The sequence below is a fragment of the Gossypium raimondii genome, chromosome 12 (assembly GCF_025698545.1).
Source record: "Gossypium raimondii isolate GPD5lz chromosome 12, ASM2569854v1, whole genome shotgun sequence".
In the NCBI taxonomy this organism is placed as follows: Eukaryota; Viridiplantae; Streptophyta; class Magnoliopsida; order Malvales; family Malvaceae; genus Gossypium; species Gossypium raimondii.
In genome coordinates, this window is record NC_068576.1 from 49,642,851 (window position 1) to 49,658,982 (window position 16,132).

The following is a 16,132-nucleotide window of genomic DNA, read 5'->3' on the forward strand; positions in this document are numbered from 1 at the left end:
AATGACAAAATTTAATAATTTAATAATTTTTAAAGGAATAATTTAAAATTTTATATCAGTTTTTAAATTTCTAATATCTACTTTTCTAGCATATCAAAGTGAAGGGTTTTTAAGGGTATGTTTTGCCATTGGGCTTTAATCATTTCCCCCTAAGTTAAGCCCATTTTATAGTTTTATTTGGGGCCTCAAAATTAAATAAAAGAAAAAGGAGAAAAAAAAAAGGGAAGAAGCCAGAGTCAGACAGCAGATTTGAGTTTGGCTCCGTTTTCTTTAAACAAAAAAAAGGAAGAAAAACAGGCGCTCCTTTAACCGATCTGCGACAGAAAGAGCATAGCAAAGAAGCTAAAGAGTGAAGCGAAGAAGGCCCAAACCGGACCCCAATCACTCACCTCTTGGGCATTGTAAGAGTTTCTTGCTTTTCTCTGTTAATAATCATGTTTTTCTTTTTCTTTTTTGAAAATTTGTGGTTTTTTAGCAGCTTTTGTTGAGTTAAAATCATAGGAAACTTACTGCCTTGTTTGTTTTTCCTTTTTTGGGTGTCCCACGTTGAGAATTAGTACTAGGGTTTCTGATTCATGCCCATGATTTTATTTGTTTTGTTTTTCTTTTCTGAGAGATTGAGCTGATTCGGGTGTTGAATTTTAAGATACCAAGGAAGAAAGCTTTTAGTTTTTGGTGCCTAACATCTTATCTTGGTGTTATTGTTGTCAAATTCAGGGCTTTGTTTGGCTACATGTTGGGTTGTTTGCTTTTTGGTAGAAAAGTGTGGTTTAGGCTTTGAAGGATATTTTGGTTTCAAGTTGGTGATTTAGGATGAATAACACTAACATACCAAAGAATTTTGGGGCTCCATCCCAGTTTGGGAATTCCGGGACGGTGCCAAAATCGCAATCTATTCCCATGAACAATCAACCACAGACACAAGGTGGGCCTCAGTTTCCAGGCCACTTTCAATTGTCTGAGCCTCAAGCACAGGTGCTTGCGCGGGCACAATATGTGCAGGCTCAGCCTCCTGCTCATTCCCAATTCCCAGCTCAAGTGCAGTCACAAAGCGGTAGTAATAGTACTGCTACAGCCACCCATTCCCCTTTGGTTTCCACCCCTGGCTCAGGTGGTGTCAAGCGGTCTTCTCAGAAGCCACCTTCAAAAAATTCCGGTTCATCTCATAGTAATATGGCTTCTCTGTTTAAAACAATGGAGTTAACCCCGGCTGTTCTTAGGAAAAAGCGGAAGCATCCTGAGAGACAAATACCTGATAAGGTGGCTGCAATCTTACCAGAATGCGCTCTATATACTCAGTTGCTTGAATTTGAGGCTAAGGTCGATGCTGCTTTGTCAAGAAAGAAGACCGACATTCAACAGTCTATTAAAAATCCTCCCTGTGTTCAGAAGACTCTTAGACTATATGTTTTCAATACTTATGCCAATCAGGGACAAACAGATCCTGACAAGAAGAGTACCGAGGCTCCATCATGGTCACTTAAGATTATTGGTAGGGTTTTGGAAGATGGGAAAGACCCTGTTCTGGCTGGAAAGGTTCAGAAATCATACCCAAAATTCTCGTCTTTCTTTAAGAAAATTACAGTATACATGGATGCAAGTCTCTATCCAGATAACCATGTAATCTTATGGGAGAGTGCTCGATCACCAGCCCTTCATGAGGGTTTTGAGTTGAAGAGGAAAGGAGACAAGGAATCAACTGTGAGAATAAGACTGGAAATGAATCATCGGCCTGAAAGATTTAAACTTTCTCCTGCTCTAGCAGAAGTCTTGGGAATTGAAGTAGATACACGCCCAAGAATCTTGGCTGCGATTTGGCATTATGTGAAGTCAAAGAAGTTGCAGAATTATGAAGACAATTCCTTCTTTTCATGCGATCCACCTCTGCAGAAGGTATTCGGGGAAGAAAAAATGAAATTCATTATGGTTTCACAAAAGATATCACAGCATTTAACTCCTCTACCACCTATACATTTGGAACATAGGATCAAGCTTTCAGGGAACTGTCCTGTTGGATCCACTTGCTACGATGTCCTGGTTGATGTGCCTTACCCATTAGAAACGGAAAAGTCTGCATTTTTGTCAGACATGGAAAAGAACAAAGATATTGATGCTTGTGATGAAGTGATTTGTACTTCTATAAAGAAAATACACGAGCATTGTCGGAGACGAGCTTTCTTCCTTGGTTTCAGCCAGTCTCCTGCAGAGTTTATTAATGCTTTGATAGCTTCTCAAGGCAAGGATTTGAAGCTTTTTGCTGGAGAAGCTAACCATAATGCTGAAAAGGAGCGGCGATCTGAATTCTATAACCAACCATGGTAAAACCTTGTTACGGTTTTCTTTTTTCCATATCATGTTTGTTTTGATGTCCATGTTTGACATAAATATGTTAAAATTACAAGTTTATGCTGCTGTCTTTTTTCATTTGCCCGTATATGATTGGAATCTGTCCAAATACCTGTTTAATGCAGCTTGATATTGCTATTTGATTATTTGGTCCGTCTGAACAGAAGAAAAACTGGATGAATTAGTTCTTTCATTGACTGATCTATATATATTACCAACAATGATAATCCATCTTTAGAAGAAATTCTTAGGATTCTGCAATCCCAGGCTATATCATTTACTATGTTGGCATCAGGTGTTAATTTCTTGCTATGAATAATTACATCGTCTTTTTGGCTTCTCTGAATAAAATATGAGAGCGGTATTTCCACTATAATCTATAGATCCTAGTTGATAATAATGCTGCTGCTTTGGTTTTACTTGAAAATTGTTGGGTTCCCACAGGGTGTTCAAGTTACCCGTGGAGCTCCATTAAAATGCAACAGCTTCCTTATTGAAAACATTGTCTGACAGTCTTTTCTTGTTTATCTATTTTCTGGAATATTTAGGATTGAAGATGCTGTAATCCGTTACCTGAATCGTAAGTCTATGGGAGGGGATTCTCTTGGAAGCACTTGAGCAGGGCTCTTTTGAATTGTTGACTTTTTCATACCAATCTCAAGGCTTCTAATTTCTAACTCCTGTCCTGCATATTATTGCTTATTGGTTCGGGGAACATCAAATGCCACAAGCAAAGAACCGTCCCATGGAGCACTTTGGATCGAATGAAAATTTCCTCCAAGTTATCTGAATTCACCACGGTGTTCACCACCCCTATCAACAAACACCAGTTTGATTCACTAAACCCTCTAGAATATTTACTTTGCTATTCCGCTTTCGAGCGATTGAGATCGATGCTTATAAAAGGACTACGCAGTTGTAACGTAAGCTGATTTGTTTGCTTTTAGGTGTAGTTCAAACAGGAGTGTTGTATCCTTTTAGTTCACTAATCATTAGTTCATTAAATCTGGGAAAAGGAGAATTGTCTTGGCTGTTGATTCTTTTGGCATTTTCCTTTTCTATTGTACTCTAGGGCCTAAGCCGATGCTACTCGAATTCGGGAATGATTGTTGAATAAGAGTATGTTTAAACTGATTAAAACGACTTGTATCAAATATATTTTTGAATAAGAGTATATTTATATCAAATATATTTTCGAATTCGGGAATGATTGTTGAATAAGAGTATGTTTAAACTGATTAAAACGACTTGTATCAAATATATTTTTGGCAAGAAGCATCGTCATAGTAAAGATGACACAGCAATTTTGTTATTAGTCGAAGAGAAAAGCATTGCCTACGTTATTCTGATTTGAAAGATTACCTGCTTATCTTTTCTTTAGTTATTAATTACAAAAATTGATCCTATCGACGTTGACTGGGAAGATATTATTGTGAAGGGAAAGTAATCAAATTGAAATCGGTTTATCATTTCCGATTTGAACTTTACTTCTAGCTGTGAGAGTTGGATTCAAGTATTTTAGTACGTATTATATAAGAAGAAAAATAAAAAGGAATTTACAAGTTGCAGAGTTGGATTAGACCACGTGTGAAGCAATGATGGGGAAGGGTGGCTAAAGGAGTCATAAATCCAAACAACGAATCAGTACCAGTTTGTCGTCTCTCAAAAAAAAAACCAGGTGCGCAAAGCACTAGAGGCGCACATTAGAGTGGTATGCTAATTTAAAGCAGGATAAGACCACCACCTTTTTTATGAGCTTTTGTTTTTATTTAGAAAATAAAAAAGCTCGACCAACCAGGATAAGCATTAGCCACCAACAGTACCTCTCCTAGAAAATAAAAATCCAAGTTTTGAGCTTTGACTAAACTCCCTTTTTATCATTCTCAATGACCAAATGTTTACCCCATCCACATCACCATCCGTACACGTGTCCCGTTAGTCTTCTCATAGACACAAGTTAACTGGATGATCGAACGGTGTTTGTTATTTGTACCCTTTTGGAATTATTTTGTTGAAAGCATCCCACTTTGTCCCATGTTTTTTGATGTCAGAACTAGTTAATGATCCAAGTTGTCAGCTTTGTTGAACTTCGAATTACGTATAGAAAAAAAAGGGTCGCTGTAAGAGAGAGTCTGAGTGAGTGAAGTTTTCCTTTTTCGAGCTTTTGTTGAAGCTATGGCTATGGCTATGGCGAGTGTGCAACTCGGGAGACAAACTAGCATACAAGACAGTCCAAGGAGTCCTGAAGCAAAGCTTGGGATGCAAGTGGAGGATTTGTGGGATGTTCAGGAACCAGAGCTTAGTCCTAATGAAAAGCTCAACGCTTGTTTTGAGAGCATCCCTGTTTCTGCTTTCCCTATTGCTCCTCAAGGTAATGAATTTTGCTTTACTCTTAACTGTTTTCCTTCATCAGGTTGTTGGTTTTGTATGAATCCTTTGATCCTTCACTGTTTGTTTAAGATCATGTTTTGATTGCTTTGGTTGATCAGAATTTTGGGTTTTCTTTTCTCTTTTTGGTGGGTGGATTTCAGCTAAAGAGATGAAGAATATTGGTTGATTAATTATATGTTTTTAGGTAATCGATCAAGAGAATATTTTAGTACTGGCCTCTAAAAAGGGATTAAATTTCAATAAATCCTCTGTTCTATCTAAACAAAAGCTTTTTCATATTTAAAATTGATCAACACAAGATGATCTTTTACACCTGAGATCATTTGTGTTGTGTTTATGTTACACCGCTGGCACGGGGAAAAACATGAGATAAGACATGCTTACATGGATTGTCGGGGCTAGTTCTTTCTTGGGGTGCTAATTGAGGAGCTTATTAGTATAGTATATTGATGGTATTATCTTTGTAATGGTTCTGTTTTATAGGGATTGAGATAAAATCGGATGCGAGTCTGGCCGAGGCTGTTCAAATACTAGCTCAAAACAAGATTCTTAGCGCGCCTGTTGTCGATGTTGATGCTCCTGAGGATGCAACATGGATGGACAGATATATTGGCATTGTAGAGTTTGCAGGGATTGCTGTATGGATTTTGCAGCAGGTCGGAAACGGAACCACATATGATGAACTCTTTTCTCTATAAGTACTTTATTTTTGAGGACAATTGCTAATGGTAGTTGCATAACATCTCATTCATCCACCATGGATTTGTGATGAAAATTGTCATTTTTTCTTATATTTTTTACTATGCAGCTATGAATCCTATGATTATGTTGAAAAATGCAATATTTGGGGTCATAATTGTTGGAACATTTTCAAAATTTTTATAATGTTTCAAAGGTTACAAATGAAAGGTTACAAGTGACCCAAAAGTTGGCTATTAATCAAAAGTTATAATGCTATCCTTTCATCTGGGAACCTGAAAGTTTTCGGTTTTTTCTTTTGCAGTCGGAACCATCTTCACCTAGAAGTCCTTCATCTCCGAATGGAGCCGAGTTTGCTATAGCTGCTAATGGAATGGTCTCTGCTGCAGGACTCGGGGCTTTAGGCCCTGAAGATGCTTCAATTACTTCTGGAGACTTTTTTGAGGCTTTAACTTCCTCCGAGTTTTATAAGAACACCAAGGTGGTACTTCTAATCTCTATATCAGAAAACCTATATGGTCATCTTGAATTCTGTCTGTTTCTTAGTTGTGCTAACTATTCATGTTTAACTTGTGAGAACATCCAGGTTCGTGATATCTCGGGGTCATTCCGCTGGGCACCATTCCTTGCTTTGCAGAAATCAAACACCTTTTTGACCATGTTGTTACTTCTTTCTAAGTACAAAATGAAGAGCGTTCCAGTACTTGATCTGGGCGATGGAAAGATCGATAACATCATAACACAGTCAGCTGTCATTCACATGTTAGCAGAATGCACTGGACTTCACTGGTTTGAAAGCTGGGGAAGTAAGAAGCTTTCAGAGATCGGTCTTCCCACGATGTCCCCTGAGCACATTATCACAGTGAGTGACTGTTACCTGTTAAGTTCTTATTTCTATTGATTTGAGGCTTTTCATGGCCATTGCCATGACTCGTACAAGTATTGCATGCTTGAGGCCTGAGTGTCCAAATGGCTGATGTGCCCTCTTGACGATACATCATTATTTTCAGTTAATAATTATTAACTATAACCCACCATCCCTGATGACCATCGAGTTACAAGCTTTGTGTTACTTGTATGAAGCTCTAAATACCGAGTCTTTAGTGAAATTCTCTAGGATGCAGCCCTTTGTGGTGCTTTATGCTACTTAACTACTGAAAATTTTGTTTCTGTATCAGCATCCTTTGGACAAAGTCCGGTAGTTCGTCCTTGTGCGGTCGGATTTTACGAGGTCAGACCAGCCTTATTATTGTTTAGATGTGCTAATTTCTTCTTCTTTTTCTTCCCACCGTCTCTATATTGTTTCGAAAAACATATGCTGACAATTATTTTTTTTTACATATTAGAGCCATTGAGCCAATAGCTCGTAAAACATCTACCTGAATCTACCTATAGCATAAGTATTGGTTCAGTACTCGGTATGTTCTTTAGTATTAAGTAAAAACTGAGCATGATGGCATGATCAAGGCTTCGGTTTCTTGATTTCTTCATGTTCTTCCGGTCCTTATATCTTTGCATTGCTACCGTTTTTCTCCGGTTTTTCTTCAAGTAAACCTATTCATTCTAGATGTTAACAAATAGCTATCCATACTTCAGGTATACGAAGATGAACCAGTGCTTCAGGCCTTTAAGCTAATGAGGAAAAAGAGAATCGGAGGCATACCCGTCATTGAATGCGGAAGGAAAAAAGCTATCGGTAACATAAGCCTTCGAGATGTACAGTTCCTTTTAACCGCACCAGATATCTACTGTGACTACAGGTTCGTAATGGATCATGCCATACTTCTATATCACATAAGATACTAATGTCTACAAAGTGTTCTAAGTTGAAGTCCTTTTGATGCATAGATCAATCACAGCCAAGAACTTCCTAATAGCGGTTCGAAACTACTTGGAGAAACACGAGAAGAGGTCACCAATGTTGAGTGGCATGATAACTTGCAAGAGGGATGAAACAGTCAAAGAGTTGATTCAAAAGCTCGACTCTGAGAAGATCCAACGAGTGTACGTCACAGATGAGGACGGGAACTTGGAAGGAGTGATCACACTTAGAGACATCATTTCAAGGTTAGTACACGAACCGCGTGGCTACTTTGGTGATTTCTTCGATGGTGTGTTGCCTTTACCAGAAAACAGCAGGGTTTAAAAGAGTAATCAAACAAGTCCTTACGCTTCCTACATGAACGATGAAACTCCATTTTTCTTTGCGATTTCCTGGTTTTTTATTTGCCTGTGTGTTGGGAGACTAATTGGATATGCAGATTGTACATAGGTGAGCCTTTTGTACTTAAAAGTTACTTGTGGCTTGAGAGATTCCAATTTCTGTAAATTTTGGGTGTATTCAAGAACTCGATTTGGATGTTCTGTGTTGCAATCTAATAAGAAGAGCTTGTCTTCTTGGAATAAATCTATCCATCTCTCTCAATCTCTCAAAAATAAACTAACCAGATTAAGTTAGATATGCATATTGCATGGCACCTTTGTAACTTTCATGTGAAATATTCATTTTTGTTAAGAAAAGTCAACTTTTTCTCATACATAATTTCAGTAATTCATTAATGATTTTTATAATAAATAGTTTATTTTTCCCAACAATCTGATTACTTTGTATTCCCTAACCCAAAAACATTAAGATTTGAAGAAAAGTCCTTAATCAAAGTTATGCAAAAGTACAAAGCATGGTATAAAGGATAATATTTTATATATAAACTTAAGCTGTATCACTTAACCATAGCCTTAATTTTTAGGCTAAACTAATCTTAATTATTATGTGATTGTAATATCACGCTTATCTATTCACCAGAATAAAAATATTACGCTTATCCTAATTACTGAAGACTCACGATAATCAAGAGATGCAATGCTCTTAAAATGAAAATATTTTTGGACTCCTTTACAATTTATAACTAACATATGAGAAATTTAAAGTTTGACCACTTAGAACTGATAAAATTTTAATTTAGCGATTCTAAATACTATAAAGATATAAGCTACTATATTGGTGAAGTTGCATTTAAGTTCTTGTAAAAATATATATGTTAGGCTATATTTGATAAACTGAAAAATTGAGTGCCTCAAATATTTGGTGTGTGTTATTTTTTTTGTCTGACTTTTTTGTTTGTTTGTGACTTCTTTTTCTCTTAAGTTTACTTTAGTTTTGCTTCGATGTCTTAGAGAATTTTTGTGAGAATTTTTATTTTTTGAGTGTAAGGCTGACTTAAACAAATTTGAACACAAAAAATTGATTAAGGCCGCATGATTTACCAGACTAAAGTTCTAGCCTGTGGCAGTTATATCCAAGTCAATGTTCGAAGGCGTCGGTTGAGATGATAAAGGAGTAGACGAGTAGAATGTCTCGATGGAGACCCGTAGGAGGACTAGGAAAAATAAAAGATCGAGGGATATAAATAGAAAAATTAAATGCTAAAAAAATAAGTATTTAAAAATTAAGTACTGAACAATTAAATGTTAAATTTAAGTTATAAAATATATTTAGTATATTATTTAAAATTAAATATAGAATATAATTAGATTATTTGATTAAAATAAATTTTATTTAGTAGTTTTCATTATTAGTTAATCATATAATACATTGACATTATCCCAACAAAAATATATTTGACTTGATGATAACACGTGATCCTTATTTAATAAATTGTTATCAATAAAGTGACATGATAAACAAATGCTAATATATTTAAAAGTTTCTCTTACAATAAAAATAACAAATTTGCCCTAAAGTTAATTGAAAAGTTGAAATCCTCGATTTAACTTGTAGCACAGTCCTCGAATTACTGACACTTGAATAAATCGATCTTAATTTAAGTTACACAAATTTGATTGAAGTGATTCAAAATGCATTGAAAAGTTAATTTAAAGAGCTACAAGTTGAAAAAGATAACTTTGACTATCTCCCCATCTAGATGTATATTTCAAATGCTTTTCATACTTAAATACGTAACATCAAATTTAAAATAGTAAAATATAAGGAAGGAAACGATCATATTTCATTTATATAGATAATGTATGTTAAATTTAACGTAAATTAAAAATTTTAACTAATTGTTTTATGTGAAAAAATTCAACCTATTCAAGAATAATAATATATATATAATAATTTAAATTAATATAATAGAGATATCAAATTGATTCAAAATTTTACACATAGGATGAGTACAATTATGATGTTGATTTTTACGTGTACGAAAGAGATGTAAAACAATAGAAAACAATCCAAGCTGTAAATTATGATGTTGGTGTAAAACAAGAGGTCTGAGTGGCGGCCGACGCGTTCAAACTTAAACAAGGGGGTGGAACTTGTTTGGAGAATGAGGAAACAACTCCGCTCAGCAAATAGATTATATTTATTAATAAGCCAATAGAGTTGGGATAAAACCCAACTGCCAGCCTTTTGTTTGCCAACACTTTTCCTTACAGACAAACTTCCTCACTGTAACCACAACCATTCTTCATGCTGCATAATTGGCGACAGTTTTCATCCCTATTTCCAATGTTTAAATCCAAATATGCTGTTGGAGTTATGTTCAATTAACCACAGCTTGGCTTGTTAGTCTTAAATCGTCGCATCCTTTGTATAAATGGAGAGAAAAAAAAGTTATTGACCAAATTTCGTTTAATTAAATTGTTTGAGAATTGAGATCGCTCGATTAATCTTATAAAACTTGTTTTTTAATTGCCAAAATTGACTTTTGTTGATAAACAATGCATCATGCAAGTTAGAATTTGTTGAAAGAAAATGATTCCTAATTTGAGTGATGTTTTGCATACCAAAAACTTCAAATTTGGATTTAAAAAATAAAAATACATAGCACCAATTTAAAATTTTTGATTTAACTTGCAAACTTAACCAATTTAACTCACTCGAACTTGACAATAACTTAAAAAGCTTATTATCTATTTATGCGTTGAACAAGCGAATATGTCTTGTTTGCACCCACTGTCCTAACCCCATGCCATCTCGATGTTCATCGATATAACTTTCGTTTTCTGGTTTGGTTAGCCATCAAGAAATTCGCCCCTACCGCCCAACAAAACATGAAGAAAGAATTGATGTTTGGCTGCATTTACCATCAACGAGAGATGTGGCCATGCTCCCATTACCACCCAAAATTTCAGTTTATCTTCCAAGGAACAGGCAATTAATGCGAAATCTTTAGACCTAACAAGATCCCAATTGAGTTATTGTCGTAAACCCAAGACATTGCATGTTCATTTGTTACACTATCATAATAATGTCTGTAAAAAACATGTGGGTTTTACATGTTTCCTGTTGTTATGAAACAGGGTGGCCCTGTTTCATGTCCCTCTTGTTTTCACCTTGGTGTTTTATGCTCTCTTTTTTTTTTAAAAAGATTGTTCTTTAGCTTTTCAGGCAATGCACTTCAAACAAGCTCCTATATCTTCATTCGGATTCGTTTCCTGTACAAGTCCGAATGCTCACAAAGGGCACTAAAATAAGAAGCCTATGTAGCTCTGTACCAAAAAGAATGTCTAAGCTGGGAGACAAACTTTCATTTCATGATAACTACCACTTGAAAAATTAAACCCCAAAGACAAAGAAAATTAACGGCAATTTGTAGATTAGTCAACAAAAAGGAAGTTTCTCAACACCTGTTTCACAAGGCTGAATGGAGGGCTTAGATCATTTTGCAGAATTCCAACTACAAAATTGGCAGCTATGTTGACTCTAAAGGGCAGAGTCATCTAGACAACAGTGGAGGAATTTCAACATTCCATCAGTTCTATTCTAGAAAACCAAAACTATACAAAACATATTTCAAGGCAAGATTTTTGTTCCTTTAGCTAAGCAAGCAAAGGAAGTCATTCCAAGGGGTGAACCAATAAAGCATTGCTTTTTCCTAAATGAAAACATTGAGGCTTCTGCCAAGGAAGCTTCCACTACATGCAAATGCAATCACTAGTTTTTGTCCATCCTTTATTCTTTCCACCTAGGAACTTAAATAACGGCTAAAACACGATATTACCGTCCCTATTCTGCTATTTCAATTCCGTTGCTAAACCACACAGTTTTAGACATGATATAAAGAAAATAACTAAAACAAGAGATAATTCAACGAGAAACAAAGTAATACGAACACATGAATACACAAACGTGTCAATAGTAAGAATACGATATGAATACATGGATTGTTAAGTCTGCTTGAAACGCGAAAGATTTTTGGCGAGAGAAAAAGAAGTGATCATCAATGCTATACCCTACATGTAGAAAAGTTTCTGCATTGCTATACCTAACCTAAGTGCCCTGCATTTGATGTATTTACTCTATATTGGACTCTTTAACACCATAAAAACTTGAAAGAGACCCTCAATCAGTCATGCCTTCCCTTATACTAATACCTTTATGAAGAAAAACAAAGAGAAAATCTGCAAGACGGGACCAAAATGTTCACAATACACGACAACATATAGGTCCTACTCTCATAACATTTATGCCTACCTTTAAAAGGGATAACATCTAAAGTAATCTTGAATGAGATTCTCATAACACTTATGCCTTCCCTTAACACCATAAAAACTTGAAAGAGACTCTCAAGCAGTCATGCCTTCCCTTAACAGGGATAACATCTTAATTAAGCTTTAGGTGCCTGCTTGCTGATACCACAAACCCTCAAATGCTAACTCAAAAACTTTGAACCTTATATTCTGTGGGCCTTTCACTCTGCCATCCACATAATCCTCACATGGCATTGACTAAATAAACCATGAATGGTGAAACTTACTTTCTGGCACTGAGCATTTAAATGAATTTCTTCCAAGTACTCTTTTAAGGACCAAAAATAGGGATCCTCTCAGATGAAACGTTCATAATGCGATTACATTTTATAGCAAAATCATCAACACATTGTACATGAATTTACTTTGGAATTCCACAAGCTATCAGTTCTTGTAACTCCCTCCATTGTATCATACATCAGATAGTTTCCGAGACATTAACTCGGGGGAAGCTTGTGTTCATCCTATATAGCTCATTTGTGCTTTAAACAATGAATCTCCTAATTGTCCTAAGCATAAAATTACCGGCAGAACTAGTCTAAACATTTTTATCTGCTTGATTGCTTCTTCAATCACATTTCACAAATGCTTCTTGCAGAAAATCATTATCTTCAACATGCATGAGTTAACCATGCTGGCATGGTCCTAAAGTAACAGTCTAACTGAAAGACATAAAAAATGGAAGAGATGTAGCCATTCCTTTAAGACATACACAACCGGATATTACGTCATGTTAGGTATCATGTAAAATCTTTCTGGCAGGAACAACAAGACATGGCACAATTGGGACTCAAAATATACTTGTTGGCTTCAATCCTAAACATATAAACAGTGCTACTAGTCCATATATTAATATTACAGAATAAGAAGCTTTGTTTTGGTCGACAAAGAACTTCAGACTTCAGACACTTCAGAAGACTGAGAAAAGAATAAATTTGCCAGGATACCAGTGGGTCTTTGAAGCATGACAAATGGAGAGGTAAAAATATTGCCACAATGGTAATGGTGATTCATGAAATAAAATATATGAACCACAAGAAAATCCACACATAAACTATAAACATGTACAGATACAGTTTGTAAAGGGGTGACAAGTAGCTTTCACAAAACCTGTGTTTAAAACATCAAACTGATTAAAAAAAAATACATATATAGGTAAAACTCTTGCTCTGATTAGTCCTCGATGAGCGGAAGGGTCATACCTGCATTGAGAAACTTTGTATCCTATGTACTCTTTCTTCTCATATGGTGAAGAACAAGAGGTGAGCCTTCAAACAAATCCAATAGATAGTTTTCTAAATCCTCTGGTGTATACTTAATGTATTTTCCAGCATGCCTTCCACTCTCTAGCTGACTCCCGAACCTCCCCATGAAGGAGCGATAAGCTGGAATTACTTTCTCTGATATGGAAATTCGAAGCTCTTCACGAAGTTGAGGATCTGGGACCTTCCAACCTGTCTGAACCCTATATATGTCCTCAAAACATGCATTGAAGCTCTTAAATCTTTCCTTCAAGGCTACCTTGGAGGCATTGTTCGAGCTACCACCAATTCCTTCATCTTTCAAACAATGTAAAGCTTTGGTCCAACAAGTCCTCAGATAACTTGTTGCATACTGGCGTATTGAGCCACGCCGCTTACGAACCCAGTTGTCTCCCAAAAGCTTTCTTAGCTCCGAATCCTTCACCTTTTGCACTATATATAGATTATTATTCATCAGAAAGATACAATGTAATGCACCATCCTCGTATAGTTTTGATTTCTCCTCAAGATTTGATTCCAAAGAGGATATCAACAACAGCAACCGTTTCGCAAAAGGAGTCATCATCTCTAGCTCACCGTCTTCACTCTTCAATCCGTCCGCTTCATCCTCGTCATTCTCCAATAAGGAATTCAAAGTCTCACTATAATCTACAAGCAGTTTCACATAGTTCATCACATAACGAGTAAGCGGATGAATCTCCCCGTTCTGCATAGGTTTTTTTGAAGCCTCATTCTTCACAGCATTCTCAAACTCCAAAAATGTCCCTTTCGCCGCATCCCCTAATCCAGCCAACACTCCCTTCGCCTCTGTACACATATATTCATCCATGAACATCATCTCGAACTCGAGCAATGCATCTGCTAACACATCATACATATCCAGGATCCTAAACAGCTTCTCAGATGATCTTTTCCCAATAGCCACTGCTTCCCCGAAATTCAACAACTGCATTACACACCCTTTCGCGGTTTCATTAAAACAAATCTCTTTAATTGAATTCGATCCATTGAAAATTTGATCACAAAGCCTCTTTTCCCCATTCAAAAGAACCCTAACAGTAATCTTAACAGCCTGAATCCATTTCTTCATCTTTTCATCCAAAGCTTTCCATTCAATCTTTTGAACTTCCTCAATACTTAACTTCTCAACTCCGAGAATCACCAAACACTCATCCAAAGCATCACGCCTAACATTACTATAAGCTTGAACGCACTCTTTTTCGTACCCGGCATTGATCATCCGGTCAGCAATCTCTTTCAATTCCATAACAGCATCAGGGTTTATCAAAACCACGCATAAATCATCGCCGAAACTCGGTCCTCGCTCGTGAAAGCACCCTCTTTCGCTATCAACCTCTGCGAAACTCTCGAATTCTTCACCAATTTCCCCGTCGTTCGCTGCGAATGAAAGGGAAACCCTCCGGATCGAACCGTAAAGCCTCTCCGAATCAAGCGGGACTGTGTTCCTAATCAAAACAAGGCGAAACTCGTCTTCCAGCCTCGACATAGCCATCTGAATAGCCGTCTCCGCCCGGTCCATGATTTTGTTATCGGACCGGATGGACATATCAGCAACCAAATGAAGGATTTCGTCGACCGCAGAGAGGTACTCGGCGGCTTCATCGGGAGAGTCTTCCCAGGGGAGAGAGTGGCGAGAAGCATCAGCGTTGGAGGAGGAAGAGGAAGAGTCCCACTGGAGAATCACTTTCTCGGCAGCGTCGAAGCGGACGCCAGCGCTATCCGAGTTTTCGTTGATTAAATCAGTGATGTTAGACAAGCGGTTATCAAAGCTGGAGAAGATCAACAGCATGTCTTCACGAACCTCTTTCGGAGTGTTGAGACTCTTCAAGATCTGCTGAGCCGTCGCCATGACCCGGTCCTCGCTGCCCGCTCCAAGGTTGGTCGTAGTCGTCGTCATAGTCGATGCTTTTGACACTCTGCTCAGACCAATTCTCCGGTTTCTTTCCTTGAGCCTTTTTCTAAGAAGTAATGATACGATTTGGGGATTTGGGGAGGGGGGAGCGGTTTAGGGTTGAGGTGAAGTGGGAACAAGCATTTTCAGGGTTTGGGTTCTACGAGGAATTCGCCCCCCTGTGTTCTTTGTTGGGGTTGTTGTAAGAAGGGGAAGTGAAGAAGAAGATTATGCAGGGAAGTTGAAACTAGTCTATGCCGGCCGGTTAGGGAAAGGAAATACGATGCTGAAGAGAAAAGTAACGTAACGTCAGAGGATGTTTTATGGGCGCTTTGCCCGAGAATTTATTACAAATTAGATACTGTGTAAGAAGACAAAGCATAAGGGTTTGCGAAGTGGGGGAATTTTTATTACGGCACGATATTTCGGATATTTATTTGCTGTCTGTATATATATATTTATTATTTTTAATAATTTATATATTTATATTTAATTATATCTTAACTAGATCGTTATTATAATAATTTGGAGGATGTGTGCTTTGAGCATGTTACATATGAAATATCATCTATTTTAGAGATTGAGATTTATGAGTAATTTAGGTAATATATTAAAAATTATTATAATATTTATATTAGAGTTAGTATTTATTCTAGGATAGTCACTTATTCTATTTTTAAAAAAATTATTTTTATTATTTTACTACAATTTTAGAAAATATGTTATCCATGCAGTCCTGATTGTAGAGTTTTTTTTTTTAGTTATGTCTGTACAGTTTTTAAACTCCAATAACAATGTATAAAACTATTTTATATTTTAATTATTTTTATTGTGTACTCATATATTAATATTACCTAATCTTTGTGTTTTTTATTTTATTTTAATTAAAATTAAGTTATTCACCTTCATCTGATATTTATATAGATGTCGCTTTTTTTATAATAATTAATATCCCAACCTTATTTCACTTGAATTTTATTAATTATTT

General features: G+C 36.4%; 3 protein-coding genes across 3 annotated transcripts; 2 read left to right on the top strand and 1 right to left on the bottom strand.

Annotated features, from left to right (window-relative positions):
* Nucleotides 1-220: 220 nt before the first annotated feature.
* Nucleotides 221-3,533, top strand: LOC105764782 (SWI/SNF complex component SNF12 homolog). Its single transcript, XM_012583541.2, has 3 exons — nt 221-401; nt 718-2,318; nt 2,895-3,533. Exons 2-3 carry the CDS (start codon nt 814-816, stop codon nt 2,962-2,964), a joined length of 1,575 nt encoding a protein of 524 aa, XP_012438995.1. The 5' UTR covers nt 221-401; nt 718-813; the 3' UTR covers nt 2,965-3,533.
* A 790-nt stretch (nt 3,534-4,323) lies between these two features.
* Nucleotides 4,324-7,843, top strand: LOC105764783 (SNF1-related protein kinase regulatory subunit gamma-1). The gene is made up of 6 exons (XM_012583542.2): nt 4,324-4,717; nt 5,221-5,393; nt 5,741-5,917; nt 6,023-6,298; nt 7,033-7,196; nt 7,285-7,843. Exons 1-6 carry the CDS (start codon nt 4,522-4,524, stop codon nt 7,580-7,582), a joined length of 1,284 nt encoding a protein of 427 aa, XP_012438996.1. The 5' UTR covers nt 4,324-4,521; the 3' UTR covers nt 7,583-7,843.
* A 5,115-nt stretch (nt 7,844-12,958) lies between these two features.
* On the bottom strand, nt 12,959-15,533 carry LOC105764785 (exocyst complex component EXO70B1). Its single transcript, XM_012583543.2, has one exon. It carries the CDS (start codon nt 15,148-15,150, stop codon nt 13,195-13,197), a length of 1,956 nt encoding a protein of 651 aa, XP_012438997.1. The 5' UTR covers nt 15,151-15,533; the 3' UTR covers nt 12,959-13,194.
* Nucleotides 15,534-16,132: the final 599 nt, after the last annotated feature.

Coding starts and splice junctions, on each gene's coding strand:
- LOC105764782 (XM_012583541.2), top strand. CDS start 814: ATGAATAACACTAACATACCAAAGAATTTTGGGGCTCCATCCCAGTTT. Junction 2,319..2,894: donor GAATTCTATAACCAACCATG/GTAAAACCTTGT, acceptor TGGAATATTTAG/GATTGAAGATGCTGTAATCC.
- LOC105764783 (XM_012583542.2), top strand. CDS start 4,522: ATGGCTATGGCTATGGCGAGTGTGCAACTCGGGAGACAAACTAGCATA. Junction 4,718..5,220: donor TTTCCCTATTGCTCCTCAAG/GTAATGAATTTT, acceptor TCTGTTTTATAG/GGATTGAGATAAAATCGGAT. Junction 6,299..7,032: donor CCCCTGAGCACATTATCACA/GTGAGTGACTGT, acceptor TCCATACTTCAG/GTATACGAAGATGAACCAGT.
- LOC105764785 (XM_012583543.2), bottom strand. CDS start 15,150: ATGACGACGACTACGACCAACCTTGGAGCGGGCAGCGAGGACCGGGTC.